The sequence below is a fragment of the Molothrus ater genome, chromosome 1 (genome assembly GCF_012460135.2).
Source record: "Molothrus ater isolate BHLD 08-10-18 breed brown headed cowbird chromosome 1, BPBGC_Mater_1.1, whole genome shotgun sequence".
In the NCBI taxonomy this organism is placed as follows: Eukaryota; Metazoa; Chordata; class Aves; order Passeriformes; family Icteridae; genus Molothrus; species Molothrus ater.
Window position 1 is genome coordinate 128,331,502 of NC_050478.2, and position 16,170 is coordinate 128,347,671.

General features: G+C 37.0%; 1 protein-coding gene across 37 annotated transcripts in view; it reads right to left on the minus strand.

Annotated features, from left to right (window-relative positions):
- The window catches only part of RIMS2 (regulating synaptic membrane exocytosis 2), a 448,046-nt gene that overhangs the window by 247,743 nt on the left and 184,133 nt on the right, over nt 1–16,170 (minus strand). For all 37 annotated transcript variants that reach the window (XM_036406572.2, XM_054515962.1, XM_054515958.1 and 34 more), the window contains one exon: nt 9,804–10,729. In XM_036406572.2, the coding sequence (XP_036262465.1) occupies nt 9,804–10,729 (926 nt within the window). The remainder of the gene's footprint in view (nt 1–9,803; nt 10,730–16,170) is intronic.

Genomic DNA, 16,170 nt, shown 5'->3' on the forward strand with positions numbered 1-16,170 from the left:
CCCCTTCTCTTTTATTATGTAATGGTTCTGTAAACATGTGACAATGCCCAACCACGTTCAGTACTAGCTAGGACCAAAAGCCTGAAGACTTGCTTTGTCCTCAATACAGCTGAATATTATAGAATGTCACTATTTTAGTGGAAAAGCATGATACATTTTGTGTGAAATATTTTCCGAAGTAAATTAGGAATTAATTTTTTTTAATCCTTTCACATTTCAAAGCCTCATACTTTATGGCAATAAAAGTTATGATTTACAACCAAGAAAAAGCAATGGGGGCTAAACATTCTTATTTTCTTTGTGCAATAGTCTTTACTCTTTCCATGAATGATAAGACTACTTCAGTAGAAAAGGTAAAAATATTATTATATATGTTAGCATAAAACTTCACTCTTAAGAGAGAAGTAGATACTTTTTATTTCAAAGCAAAACAAATTCCTCAACACAACTTTATAAAAAAACCACTTAGCACTAATTTGATAGACTGCAATGACCCAATCCTCTTCAAACAGTTTTATTTAACATTTTCTTAATTATCATAAATTTCATTATCATTACATCCTTTTTTTCTATCCTCCCCCTAAAATAAGGATTTCATCATCAGTGGACCATCAGAGGAGAAATGCGTTAAAAATTTTTTGATGCTACTGACAAACACCAAAAACTTTAAAACACATATATAGGGTTTTAAATATACTTTTGACAGAATATTACTATTGGAAAAAGTTAGCTAGAATTTTCAACTTAGCCAGAAATTGGGTGAAATTGCATTCCTAAAGCAATAATCAGACTCCTAGGCACACGGCCTGATTTTTGAGGCACTCATCACTCAGCACCTGCTGAGGCTCTGAGTAGGAAGGGTTTCTGTAGGACTCTCCTTGGGACTGCCCCAAGTGTCTGTCTCACCCCTCACACTTGTGCCAGGGCCTTCCCCCCAGGAGCAGCTTCACTGTTACACAGCAGCTCCTGAACAGCTGCAGCTGACACTACAGCCAGACAGAGAAGGACACAGAAATTGGTGCCACCTTGCCCAGACCATCTGTATAAAATATTTCTTCCTGGTGCCCAGATTGTGAATTGCAATGGATGAGACTTGGATGGAGTGAGAACCTGTGAGAAGATGGAAAGAACATGCTTTCCTCTGACAAGCATATGCTTCCAGGTCTCACCCTTGACAATATTTAGTTTAATCTCAAGCAGTTTCTGTGAACAACTCCAGGTCTTGAACGGCACATTTTGGGGAGCTTGGGACAACAGGGCCAAAGGATAGAGCATCTGAGGAACAGTTCTCACATGAATGACATATGTACAGCCTGTTCTGCTTATTTCCCCTTCACTTTGGTCTCTCTATTTCTCCCATACTGATTATCCTATCTCTAATGAAATACACATCAAAATAAAAACAGAACAAGAAAGACATGTTTTTACAGAAAATCAAAAAAAAAAAAACCAAACCCAAACCACACAATTGATAAAATACAACCAACTAAATAATCTTTTTTTTCATTAGTTAAAGTTATTTGACAGTGACTCCTTTAGTTTCTGACAGTTAACGGAAGAGGTAACAAAATTACCTGCAAAATCAATAAATAATAAATATGCCATAGGAAAGCACTAACATAATCTAAAATGACACAAAGTATAATCTGTGACAGATAGATTTGTTTTGTTTCATTAGAAGAAAAATTATTTCATCAAAGTATGAAGAAAATTATAATTTGAAAAATACACTTCATGTATTCTGGAGATAGTACATGTGGGTTTTTTTCTTTTTGTGTTGTCATAATTTCTCTTTGTTGGGACTCTGTAAAAAAGACTAAAAAATCACAGTATTTACATAAATATTCAGAAACCTTGAAAAGAAATACTCCATGATGGTTTTTTGTTCTAGCATGGCATTGTAAAGAACTGAAATGTTTCACACAGAATCCAGTAGGTCTTCATTTTGTCTTATCTGTGCCAAATCTGTATTAATTATTAGCACTTAGCCCTGATGCAAGATTTGATTATCAAGTAAAAATTTCTAACTTAGCTAAAGTGTAATTGAAGTTTGAAATAAGTGGAGCAGGTTGAATAAGATAAGAATTCCCTACATTGGAAGCCTTGCATTTCATAGGATGACTCCCTTTCCAGCCATGTTTGTACAAAAATTTCTTTCATCACTATTAAAAAGTTAATGGATATTTATTGATTTTATTCAGCAAATATTCCACCTGCCAAGATGGTAAAGGATAGTGAAAAAAGTATCTTGGAATGATAATTCAAGTTTCTTTTGTTTTCTATTTAAATTTCAAAAAGATAAAAAAGGGGTAGAGAGAAAGCAAAAATTGTTTATGATACTTTTAATATTGGTCACCCATATGATTCAGTGGTCTACAGTTTCAATTGAAAAAGAACAATCCTTACCTTCAGAATAGAATACTTTCATAAATTCCAGGGGAAAGGAATCATACATACATACATAGATCTTGCAGTTAGTGTTAAAAGGTAAACTAAAGCTAGGTTCCAATGATTCATAGGTTAAAAATATTAAAAATCATGTTGCTTTGTTAATAAAAAACTTAATCTCACCTTAAAGCACAGATAACTACAACAAATACACTAAAATACTTTAGTAATAATTCATAGCTCTTGTGTTACACTATCTCAGAAGATTATCAATCTTTTGCCCAGACAACATTTCACCTACAGCCATAGTTCCAGCAAAATCACAGAGTAAAAGGAAACATGATTAAAGAATTACAGTTTTAATTATTCCTGTACATCTTTATACAGAAGGTATACAAGAAAATTGAATATTAGACATTTTTGTTTGAATTTATGTGCTAGGAAATTATTCATGTTCATTTAACTATGATAAAATATTCTGTATGCTCTGATTACTATATGAAAATATTTCTGCTTCCTGACTTCAGGAAATCCCTGTCTATCCTCACATTCTGAGAATGCAAAGTTACACACCATCTTTTCAGCATGTATTCTAAAATCTTAGAGGACAATCATCATTTTATAAGGAAGCTTCTAATGTTAATATTTACCATCTTTTCACCTAGTTAGAGTTACCCCACAAAGGTTTCCTGGCTTGATGCAGTGTGCACCTGCCTGAATGCTTCTGCCAGCAGGAGTGATAATAAGGATGTGAATATGCAGCCAAGAATAGGGAAAAGGCAGGGCTTTTTTCAGTGAGGGATGTTATTGGCTTACACAAATATTTTAAATTACTGCAAATTTAAAATATGTTACAGTAGAGTCCTCTAAATGCTGCAAAGGTCACACCCTTTTCAAGTCTTCTAAGTACCATGGAAGTGTGTAATTAGGAGAAGGTTTAGCAATACTTTTTTTTAAATTCTCTACAATTAGAAATTTCTGTAACTTTAAACATTCTAGTTCTATTCTCATCTATACATCTGTGAAAGACATTTTTTATAAAAAATATCATAGGCAATACTAATACTTTAAAGTAGTTAGGTACTTCTTAGTCAATATTATAAGAAGTACTTTCAAAGCAGTGACTTTTTATTGCTTAAAAATAGACAGAGAAAAGTGTTATATTTCTTATCTCTCAATATTTCTTATATTTGCACCTAAAATAGAGGTAGTTCATAGGAGTAAGATTAAAAAATGGAATAATAGCATTCTGAATTTCCAGTCAAACTATTTATATATTCAAGTTATATTTATCTTACATAAGAGGTAGAGGTGTCTATAAAAATAAAAGTTATTTAATCACAAAAACAAAACACAATCTCCTAAACTGCAATATTAAGTGAAATTATAAAAGGAAATTTTGTCACTCTCTGAAATCTGTTTTAATAAAACATGTCAAACATTTCACCATTTTAAATAAAAATTTTGCTTTGATCATTTAAAATTTGTACTTTGAATTGTAATATATTTCTATACTGAAACTCTGTGAAAATTTAGTCTTTTCGTTCAACTGCTGCAGCTCAATCCTGAAATTTTGCCTTCTAGTATAATTTGTTCCAGAGAAGTTAGACTTTCAGGAACTTTCTAACCTGAATGAAACAAATTTTAGAAACAATGACCTCGTTCTGATCTAATTTAGCTCAGTGTAACTTTGAAGCCAAAGTTGTTGAAGATGTATGAAACTGGCACAAGCAAGATTGAAATCAGGTCCCTTATCTCTCTGAATTTAAAAGTGAGAGCTCTCTGATGGAATCCCACTTCCTTGGCATTTCTGCTCATGTAAGACACTCACTGTTCTTGCAGTAGCACTCAGGAAATGTGCTTTCTGCTTCTCACACCATGAGCTACCACACTTTTTCTAACTTGTGACAAGCATATTGTTTTCAAATAGACCTAATTCTCCATCAAAAACTAAACTGGATGTCTACCAGATTGGTTTCAAATTTGCAATAAACAAGTAGGCCCTGGAGGCTATTCCAGATATGAGGATATTTTAGCTCCTATCACGAAAAAGGAAGGCCCTTCACAAGTTTGTAAATGACCACAACACAGCCAGTGCAAGGTTACGTATTTATGTTTTAATGTGCTTAGTGACAAAGTGTATTTTCGCCTGGTCCTGCAAGCACACATTTCTGCTCAGACAGCCTGCACTCTGCAGCTTTCAATCAACAACACATGGATGTTTAATGTTTTAAGATTGCTCGAGTCTATCCACATGTTTTGTTAGGTGGTTGGTGAACAGCTGGCTGAATATGAGCTGGCAGCATGCCTGGATGACTAAGAAGGCCAGTCACATCCTGGCTGGTATCAGCAAAAGTGTGGCCAGCAGGACCAGGGCAGTGATCATCCTCTGGTACTCAGCACTGGTGAGGCTGCACTTGAAATACTGGGTTTGGTTTGGGGCCCCTCACTACAAGACAGACATGGAAGTGCTGGAGCGAGTCAGAGAAGGGTAACAAAGCTGGTGAAGGTTCTGGAGCACAAGTCCTATGAGGAGTGGCTGAGAGAGATGGGGGTATTTAGCCTGGAGAAAAGGAGGTTCAGGGGGGACCTTATCACCCTCTACAACTACCTGAGAGGAGTTGTAGCCACGTCGGTGTGGGACTCTTCTCCAAAGTAACAAGCAACAGAAAGGAGAGAAATGGCCTCATGATGTGGCAGGGGAAATTTAGACTGGATATAAGAAAAAAAATTCTTCACTGAAAGGCTTATGAAACACTAGAACAGGAACAGGCTGCCCAGGGGACTAGTTGATTCACTAGTCCCCTGGGCAGTCCTGGAGGTATTTAAAAGGCATGGATGTGACACTGGTTTAGTGGTGACATTGTCATTCTTAAGTTAACAGTAGGACTTTATCCCAAAGATCTCTTCCAACCTAAAGGTTTCTATCTTTCTATGCATATGAGTTTCTTTGACAATAAAAACTAACTAGCTATCGTGTTTTAATAAAATAAGAGTGAAAGCAAACACTAAATTTAAGAACTGACAAAACGCAAACACATTTCACTTTCCCACCACAGATTCCACCCACATTAGATGTCAGCCACCATTTGTGCAAACAGATACCTCTCACAGGGTGCTCTGAAAAGTGCTGGGAGCATGGTTTGCATGTATGCCTGAACTGTTTACCATCATTGGAGAATCTACTATGTCCTACTTTCTATTTTGAATGAATTAGGGCAATATTTAGAGCTATCACACACCTAGATTTCCTTGAATGAATTCTCTTCTTCCATGTAGAGATTGTCTCTTGCTGAATCCCTAGAGCTTGAGAGATTTGTAAAGACTTGTTTTTAAGACCCTCAAGTGTTTGGGGAAGGTGCAGACAGAACCCCAGCTTCGGCGCAGGTCACCTCTCTCGTGCCTTTGCTCAAACTGGGGGTAAGACAACCCCAGGGATCACAAGCTTTCCTGAGTCTCTTCATATTGGTCCTTTGGCAGACTGCAGGTGTGACAGTATTGCCATAAGGAACACATGGGCAGTGGTACTGTTTGATTTTCCAAATTTACCTGTAAAGCCTGTGGACACACAGAATTAGCCACTCAGCTTCACATCTGCTTCATGCTGGCTAGCAGATTATGGGGGCCCTTTCAAACCTCCCCTTAAGGCCTCCTCCTTAGAATTGCACTGAGAAACATCTAACTGAACATGAAGGTAAAAAGTACTCTAACTGTCCCTCGCAATAGAAGACAGTTAAATTGGACAATCAATGTAGAAAGGCTGGCCTGACTTGCACACCACAAAATACAGCTTTATTTGGACCTCTGTAGGTGACATAGTTGACTCTGCTACAATACCATCACAAATGTTCTCTTTTTATAACCCACATTTCTCAGAGCCTTCAAACTGCACCATGTAAACTGAGATGTTTTTGGGAAAGAATTGGTGATTTGAACAGTCTAGAACATTTATAATGTCATTATAATCCCTGGGTTTAGTGATGAAGGAGCTATTTTACAGCCATTTAAAATTCACAATTTCATAAAAACATTGGCATTTCATTAATTGTTTTTCTCTAACATTTTAAGCAATTTTGATCTTTCATTATTAGGGAAAATAGCAATCTACCTAGTATTTTGGTCCAAAACATATAGGCAACTTCTTTTTTTCCTCCAAAGTGTATTTCCTAAGACAGCCAGGAGGTCCTGTCATGGAGATACAGCTTTGAACTGTCTGCTACACTGATCTCAGGACTGGCAATAAGTGTTGTAAATTGAGACATCTTTGCAGTTACAGAAGTCTGGTATTCACAGCAAGAGTGAAGAAGGGTTTCTTACATAATGTCGAGAAAATATTATTAGTTTCAGAAAAATCTGAACACAATAAGAAAGAATTGTTCATCCTATTCACAGATAAAGGCAGAGGCCATCTATTAAACTGGTGCTCGGTTATGTCACTAAAGAGAGTTTCAATGTCTACGAAGACCTGCACAAAATTCACTCTGAAAAATATGTCTAATTCTGGTACAACCTAAGTTTCAGGTAAACACATTTGTAATTTCAGCTATGTCCATTTAGCACTGTTCTCATGCGTTGTTTCCTGAGCTTCTAAAGAATGAACTCACCTGTCAGTGTCAGGTCCTGACCATGGTCTTAGCATATCTCATCCCACCAAACACCATCCCAGCCCTTCATGTCAATGCTGCCAGGTCCACATTTCTTGCACAGGAGTCCCTGTCCCTCTTTGCAAAAAATGCCACTCCAGTGGTTAAAGAGCAGGGGAGAAGTAGGAGGGTCTGAGGATATTATTTGATTATGTGACATGGGCTGCTGAGCCTGGCACAGCTGGCTCTGGTTCCAGGTACAGGAGTTACTGCTGGAATGACTTCCTGTGCTATGCATGGTCACTTCCCCCAGCCCAGGATCCCCAGCACAGGCTGGGAGCAGACACAGTCAAAGCAGTCACATCCTTCCCCAGTTCAAGCAGTTGCTCTTCTCCTTTATGAAAAACCAAGGTTTTCTCCACATCGGTTTCAGCTGCAGGCCGCCACTAGGCCACTTTGACACAGTTAAACTCTGTATGTCATTACAAAGTGATTACACTAATTCAATCAAGATGAACAAAGCATAGTACAGAATGTTTTTTCCCTGCAAAATCTTTGCAAGCTTTTTAAATTAATTTGTATAACAAATATTTAGCTTCATTCACTCCTTCAGAAATCAGGACAGACATTACAATGTCATTATTATTAACTATTGTCATCAGTAAGAATGTTGTCTTTGACACCTAAAATGCAAAATCATTTAAGTGAAAGCTCTAAGTTTTGTAAGATGACAAAGAACCTAGAATTTATTACAGAGAACCTAGAATTGTTAGAATTGTAGAGGATGTTCTAAACTCTCATCTGAAATGAGCAGAAGGCCCAATATGTAGACCAGACCCACTTCTTGTCAAAGTCCAGTGGATCCCTGAGACCCAGCTGTGAAGGGAAAGGTTCCTATCCCGGCAAGGCCTTCAGCAGTTATGGATTTTTCAGGTGGGCAGAAAAGTGGCAAGAAGAAATCCAAGAGCAATCAAAGAGAGACATCAGTGCTTTAGGATGACAGGTTAAGGAACCAGGAGTATAAGTGGGCTTCTCCTCTATTCTCCCAGTTGCAGGAAATGAGGAGGGAAGAGAGGGAGATCCAGCAGACCAATATTTGACTCTGAGCCTGGTGTAACCAGCAGAATTCTGTGAGTTTTTGATCATGTTTACAGTTTATATGACACCACGCCTGCTGATGACAAATGAGGGTCACCTATCTCAAAAGGAAAAGGATTTTTCTCAGGCATTAGCAGGGTTCATCGACAGAGCTTTAAACTAGGTCTGAAGGGGAAAGGCATGAAACCAGACTTGTTACAGATAAACTAGGCAGCACCCTTCCAGTGTCTGAGAGACATTGTGCTAGTGGGCTCCTTCATTCTGCTGTCTCCATGGAGGTAGGGGATAGAGAGCCGTGCAGCAGCAGACACAAGGGTTATTGATGTGTTAGAAGCCATGGAAGTGCTAAATTAGTGGAAATCAATAATCTTGAAGATCTTTTCCAACCTAAATGATTCTGTGCTTTTATAATCCTAAATGTATATGCTTTTTTATGTGTACAAAAATATATTGTCTATATTATCTTGTATAATACATTTCCTGCGCTGAATGGCATTAAATAAACATTTTGTTACTACTTCCCCTGTATTGATTGGTCCTATCTTTCTCAAGGTTGCTTCGAAGAGCAAAATCATGAACACCATAAAGTTGGTATAAGTTTTTTCTACTCATCAGGAAGACTAAGGGGGTCAAGGTTTCAGCACAGTTGTTTCACATAAGTACATGCAACTCTCTACTTTGACGTGGTGAAATTTCCTTCCATTCTACACAATCTTGCTCCTTACTTATCAGACCATGGTTGTGGATATTGACATATGAAAATTCAGAGTTATTTCACTTACTCAAGTTAATTACTTGCTTCAGAACCAACTTGATAACAATATTAATAATAATAAAATAAATAGTAGTAAATTTTCTATTCACAATTCACAACAGCAGATAACTGTTTAGGGGAAGTAACAAAGGTTCACTGGTATAAGAATAATAACTCAAAAAAAGCTTATAACAACATAAATGAGGGTAAGTGAACTCATAATATTCATTTGATTGAGTTTAAATTCATGGTCTCCAATACTTTCATATTTAATTAGAAATTATCCTTTTATAGGCTGGGAAGTAATTTCAATCAATCTTAGTTTTCTTTCTGAAAGTCATTCCAAAACTATTTCTAAAAAGCACTAAAATCAAAATTCATCATAGCACCACAAGAAAAAGAAACCTCCATTGGTGTAAACAGCATCAGTCATTTTAAATTTGTCTCAAAACTTCAGTGGGTTAACCTTATATACACAGATCTTTTTGCAGATCAGACATTCTTTAACCTGCAGCAGACAGCGTGAAACTGGCATAAGGGCTGTATCATGTGCTCCAGTTAATTCAACAAAAACGCGGTCATGCGCCCACACTTGATCCAGATCAAATATGCACTCATTGTGATCCAGGAGCACGCAAATCTGGTATTAAAGAACATGAAACCGTGGCCTTATATGACAGCCCAGCTTTAGATATTTTGCAGATTTCATTGATAGGTTTTTCAGTAGGCATGTTTTTTCCTTTAACTAATCCAAATACTTATAGGAGCTGTGATGTTCTTTTCCGCATAAATCATCACATTTATGTAAATGAAACACAAAATCAGAAAAAAACATCCCAATTCCCATCACAACAAAGTTGAGTCATCTGTGAAGGGCTGTAGATATGTGGTTGCAACCATTTTAAATAGCTAAATGTCCAAAGTAATAGAAAGCAAATCAAATCTATATAGTGAACCAATCGAAAAATTAGAAATCTTACCTTTTTCACTAACACTTTCACTTTCAATCTCTACATCATCACAACTTGTATATTCTGGAGTGGATGCCAATTCTTCTTCTGAGCTACTTAATGAAACCTGGCGCATTTTACCTCCTTTTTTCGTTTTATGGGGCTTTGGTGGTGGAGGTCTGACGGATTCAGACTGGTCCGAGCTGAGTGAATCATTCCGTAACATGGTCTCCATCTTTTCACGCTTTGTTTTCCGAACAGCAGAACTGGGATCCAAATGGTGCTGTTTCCTTAAAGAATCAGAGCGCCTCATGTCTGGTCTTTCCAGAGGAATTGGACTCCTCCTAGGTGTAGGAGGGCTATGATTTGTGGTCCTCTGACGATTGGGACTTGGTCCCTGAGCCTCTCGAGTTCTTTCCATAGAGTATGAACGTTGGTTTTCCATGGCGGCCCTGCGCTCAGACACTGATCTTTGTCTTGATGGCCGTTCCATCCTGAGCATGGACATCCGAGAATCTTCCAGCTCTGTATTTGCCAGTGAGACATCGCTATGCCTGCGTTCATGACGCGCGCGGGACACTTCAGCGTGGATACGCATTTGTTCCTCATATGGCTGTGGCTTGACTGGATAACGAGCCAAATTAGGATCACTCCGGTATCGTGCCTGGTATTCCTCTTCCCTCCTTTGCCTCTCATATTCTTCCCTGCTTTGCGCATCTTCTTCTTCTACCGGATACTCCTTGGAACGCCTGCGGCTCCTTCTGTTGGAATCTCTATAATCACCCAGTTCAGGTTCTTCGTACAACTGGGGCCCACGCTGTGACCGCCTATCTGAATAATCTGATGGTGACCTGGGCATCGCACTGTCTGATGTAGCATACTGTGAGTATTCGTCTCTCTCGTCCCTTTGGTCGTATCTTCTGCTCTGTTCTCTTGATATTGAAGGGCTTCTTTTCCTAAATAATCATGGCAAGAAAGCAGAAAGAGAATCCTGTCAATATTTTATGTAGCACAAATATACAGTTAATGCTAGTTAAAAGATAATATGACCAGCTGATTGGAAAAAAATACGTTCATTGCATTTTTTGTAAATATGCTCTCACATTTTCTGTACCAAATTAAAGAAAGGATGTCATGCTATAAATCTGCTTACAGTGTGCAGATTGAATAAAAAACAGCTTCGAAGGAAAAATGCTGATGTGACTTTATAAAATATAGAATGCAAACACTTAGGCTACTTTGTAGTCATGACTGCTTTACAAGTACCAACATTTTATAATCCTTTGTAATCATTTTACAGCAATTTAACTTGAACATATACTTCTCTTTAATGGAGTTTTTTAATCACCATGAAAATTAGGGCTAGAAGGATCATTCAGTTAGTTTACTCTTTTAGCAGCTGTTATTGCTCAAAAACACACATTTCAGTTACCACAAAACTATAATTTGTGCCAAGGGCAGAAAACAAAGATTCAATGGCAGCACTTTTCTAAATCAGATGAACTCAGAAAACAAACCACATTTTTTTGTTGTGAAGGGAAAGAGTTTCGAAGTGCTGCCTCTGTCTATCTGATAGGAGAGAAAACATTATTTTAACAGCCAGGAAGGAAATGCAGTCTCTGCACAACAAGGAAAAACAACAACTGTCAGTGCAGAGTGTGCATGGCCTGTGGGGTGTCTGGCAAACTGACATCCTGTACTGTTTTAGGTACCATACAGAATTATTAAACTGTGCTTGAAAGATTTGGACCCAGTATTGCCTTGTAAATAGTAAAGTACTTTAGCTTTGCAATGGCATGTAAAAATGAGAAAACTAATTAAATCTTGCAAAAATGAAACTCTTTGTGTGAAGCATGACAAGTTCTGTAAGCATCATGCAGATGCCTGCTTGCTTACAGTGAAGCTAAGATGTCCCATCTGTGTTGTTACAGTGGTGTGTCAGTACCAGCAGAAATTATAACCTCTGTACATTTTACAAAATCTCTACAGACTCTGCTAGTGGGGACTGAACATTGAATCATTCTAATGTAACATGAACAGAGTTTCAGAAGGCTAAAACCAGAATGGCCAACAGGAAGGGACAATTAGAACAACAGAACTACCCAAATGCAGACAGTTTGCAAAGATATAGAAGCTTCATTAGGACAACAGCAATTAGATGAAGAAATGCTTTCAGGAAGATAAATATTTTTCACTTAAATGCTTGAGACGATGAAAAATTATGCCACATCCCAAAATAAGTTGTTCCAATAGAAAATTACTCAATTCCTGAAAATTTCTGTCATGGCTATAGCAAAAGTGTGCATAACTTCATCTCCCCAGTTTTGTCCTCATAGAGGAAAAATCTGCATTGATCAGATACAGGCATTAATCCATGTGAATCTCATTGCAAATTCGAGACAAATACATGTACACATGAAATGTACACATACTATACTGCCAATATTCATACTGTCTATACTCAGTCTAAATAACCTTCATGTGTCTTCAGAGCCACATTGTTTACACCAATTTGATCCTCCAAAGCATTAAAACTCTCTAGAACATGTGGTTTGTAGGATCAGCTCCATGATGAACAGTGTAACACACAAAGCCATACAGATTCTAGTTTGACAAATCTCATGTGTGCCTTGGAGCAGCCTGAGTGTACACATGCTTCAGTATTAAACATCCACACACTTGGATCTACAGCAATACAAACAACACAGCAGTAAGAACTGGTTTAACTACAAATAGAAGGTTATATAAACATACACAAAACATGCACATGTGTATAGATACATAAAAATAAATAAATATATCACTCTATGTCACAGCAGCCTCATATGGATACAATCCTCTTCGGATGGCATTACAGCTATAATGTCATGGGGGGAGGCTGAGGGGGATAAAAGACATGGATTTCTGTACAAGTAAAAATATTGTTGTAGACTTGCTGCTGAGGAAAATGTATTTCTATTAAGGAAAGACATCATCAGATGAACTGGCACAAGACTTACTAAAAAGTACGCCTGTTTTTTCTAGCATTGACTATGTTAATGAGACGATAATGTGCTGATTTAGCATTATATTTTTATACCACTTCTACAAACATTCTCTAACCTCATGTGCTACATTTACTACAAACAGTAATTTTCCTCCCTCCATTTAAGATATAAAAATAGGAAACCATCTATGGCTGACAGTAATGTGAAGAGCAGCTGGGTCCTCAATCTACTCTAACCTTTAATGAAGGAAAAAGCTTTGCATGGCTGGCCTGTGTGTGGCAACTATTAGGGCACATGCAAGAAAAAGGACTTACCTGCAAATATAGTGGTTTTCTTCAGAGAAGGCAGCCTAACAGAAAAAAGTAACTAATTGAATTCCTGGCCTATGCTGACTGACACTATCAAGCCCCCTTTCTAATTAATTTCATTCCTGTTGAAGTCAGTTTACCTCACTACTGAAGTTACTGAACTAACCAGAAGTTGTAGTCCTGTCCATCAGAAATAAATTAACTGTACTGTACACCTGATCAGCCAGAAACCTTCTGCCAGGAGAGGGCTCATCCTGCCCCACAGTCACCAGACCCTTAGTACTAAGTCTGTCATTCTCTACTGATCATCACAGCACAAATTGCCTCCCTTTAATATTCAACAAATTTTTAATTCTAAAAATACCTGCTATATACAGAGTTGTAGAATGAATGCTATACATTTTAAATCAGAGTTATGAAATCACAGTAGGAGGCAACTAGTACTGATGAAAACTTATGGCCTGTCCCTAATATTAAAAATCTGCTGCTATTTTTAGATCACTAGCTAATTCTCACTCACCTTCATCTGTCTAAGCCATTTCTCACCATTAACTACCTTAAGGATACCTTAATAAAACCCTTTCATCAAGTACCCCCAGCTGGATACACTATGGAAAATGACTACTCCTGTCTTCCCAGGACTTCCCTGGAACCTTAAAAGCTAAGTGAACTTTAAGGGTGTGATATGCACCCTCCAGCTGCCAGCTGAACTAAGCACAATATATCTCTTGTCAGAAGGATTACCACCTTTTCTGAAAAGGTTATCACACCTTTTCTGAAAAATCCTCCAGGCCATTGTGATTGCTACTTGTTTGAAACAACCACAAAAAAAAAAAAATCTCTATTATGGTTTAAAAGCTGCAAAAATCTCTTTGTCAGGCACATTCTATAAATGGGTTTTTTTTCAGATACAGAATATGAAACTTATTTTTTCCTACTTATTACTGTGTATTTATTTTTATTGTAATTTATCAATACATGACATTTGGTCTTTTAATACACAACCCATAACCCTACACTGATGGAAACCTTATTTGCAGTGCACTACAGATATCACTAATATTATGGAAAAGCAAATAGCTTGACTGTAATCTGTACTCCTGCTCATAAAGTTAAATTATTCAACTCCCTTACATCACAATAGAACTCAAGTGCTTAAAATATAACATAGAAGAATATAAGACAGCTATTCAACTTTGATGGCTGTGATTTCCATAATGGAACTAAATATCTTGAAACTCTTTGACATTTGCTTGGATTCTGCCTTAAAGAGAAAAACTCTTCTTCTTTGATTTAGTTTTTTAGAAAATTGACCCAAATGTATTGTAGAAAAGGATATTTTAAAAATTAAGTCTCCATCACATTTCAGAAGTCAGAGACATTAAAAAACATTGTAATGTGTAAAGTATTTATATCACTGTCAAAACTAGATATCAGACCCTCCTGCTAATAATCTTTTCCTCAGACTAACAAAATACACATTTGAACTGGAGAAAAACCGTCATGAAGATATCATTCTGAAGTTGTATTTGACCACCTGAAGCAACCTGCATTTACTTGAAGAGTATTATTTATCAGAAGCTTTGGGTGAATTAAAAAATTATAATTTGGGTCATTAAATAATGCTCTGAGTGGGCCTGAGCCATCAGCTACTTGGAAATGAATACTGGCCATCTACTTGTAAGACCTAATTATAATTTACTAGACAATACTTTCAAATTTTGTTCTCTCTTTCCTATAAATTATCAAGTAATAAAGTTGAATGGAAAATTAAAACTGAAAATATCTCTCCTGCATATATTGTAATTTTGCTTAACTCAAAATGTGATCCTTTCAGTACACGAAAAAATAACTCAGAGAAGGTAAAAAATTGACATTTGCCACCAGAATTTTTCACAAAAGCCATTCAAGATACAGAGCTCCTTGTTAGAGACCTCATCAAATACCCTGAACACAGCTTCATTTCACCTTTACTGTACAGTTTCTGTCATGGAAAGTGCATTTGTTGGGCCCTGAGTGATCATTTAAGAATAGTTCTACTATTTGAAATTTTTTATTTCTATGTGTTGAATTCAACAGTCAGGACACTTGTTTTAAAACAGCAGTGGCAGGGAGCAGATAAAGCACTTGTCACACAGTTCCCAGGCTGCCAGGAGCTGAGCTGGGCACTCTCTGGACCTTGCACCCAAAGCCCCATGAGTGCAATGAACCCAGAAAACTTGCTGTGCAGCTTTAGAGTCTGCCAGCCTTTCACAGGGAGGGTTCTACTCTCTCATTTAGGAAACCATCTCCACAGACTTCCTGTGCTAGACTGAAAAATCTCCAAATTTTTTGGCAGCAGTTTTAAGAGGCTGTCTGGTAATGATTTAACTCTTCATTCTCCTCATAACTTCTGCCTCTGCTGAGTCATACTGTGCAGGAGAATTAATTTTGCACATTCTTCAAAGCAGCTATGGCTCCCTTATTGAAAAAAGAGGTATTTTTTTGATTTCAAAGCAGTTCCAGTTTTCACCAAGATCTCTCTTTACAGTTACTCTATGCTGTCTAGTTTTATACTAGATTAAACTTATGATTTATCAGTTCCCCTTTCTTAGTTTCTCACCCCTCAAAAAATGAAGAATGTAGGCAACCAGTGCACAATTCACAAGTTCATTAATTTAAACAGCTTACTTTGATAAATAGAAAAGGTGTTTATTGCATTTGACCAATATGGTTTCAAAAAATTGTTCTGAAGTACATCTAACACTCTCACATCTAAGGAATCCACTAGATAAAGCTCATGTGAGACAATATTTCATTCCTCATTTCAGCCATGCCTTGGAATTTTACCTTATAGAAACCATACTTAAAAACATTAGAATACATTCCAGCTAAATATCTCCAAAGAATATGAACCAAGCTTACAATGAATATGAATTAAGTTTACAATTCAATAAATTTCCTGAAGCATGAGATTGGTAGAGCGGATGTTGATCTCTATTAGATTTTATCTGAAAATAAGAATTCAGTGACTGCAGGCTTGTATCAACAGAATGAAAGGAAATCTGTAATAACAAAATGTTAATATAATTAAAGTCACTACTGATAACAATTTTGCTTTGA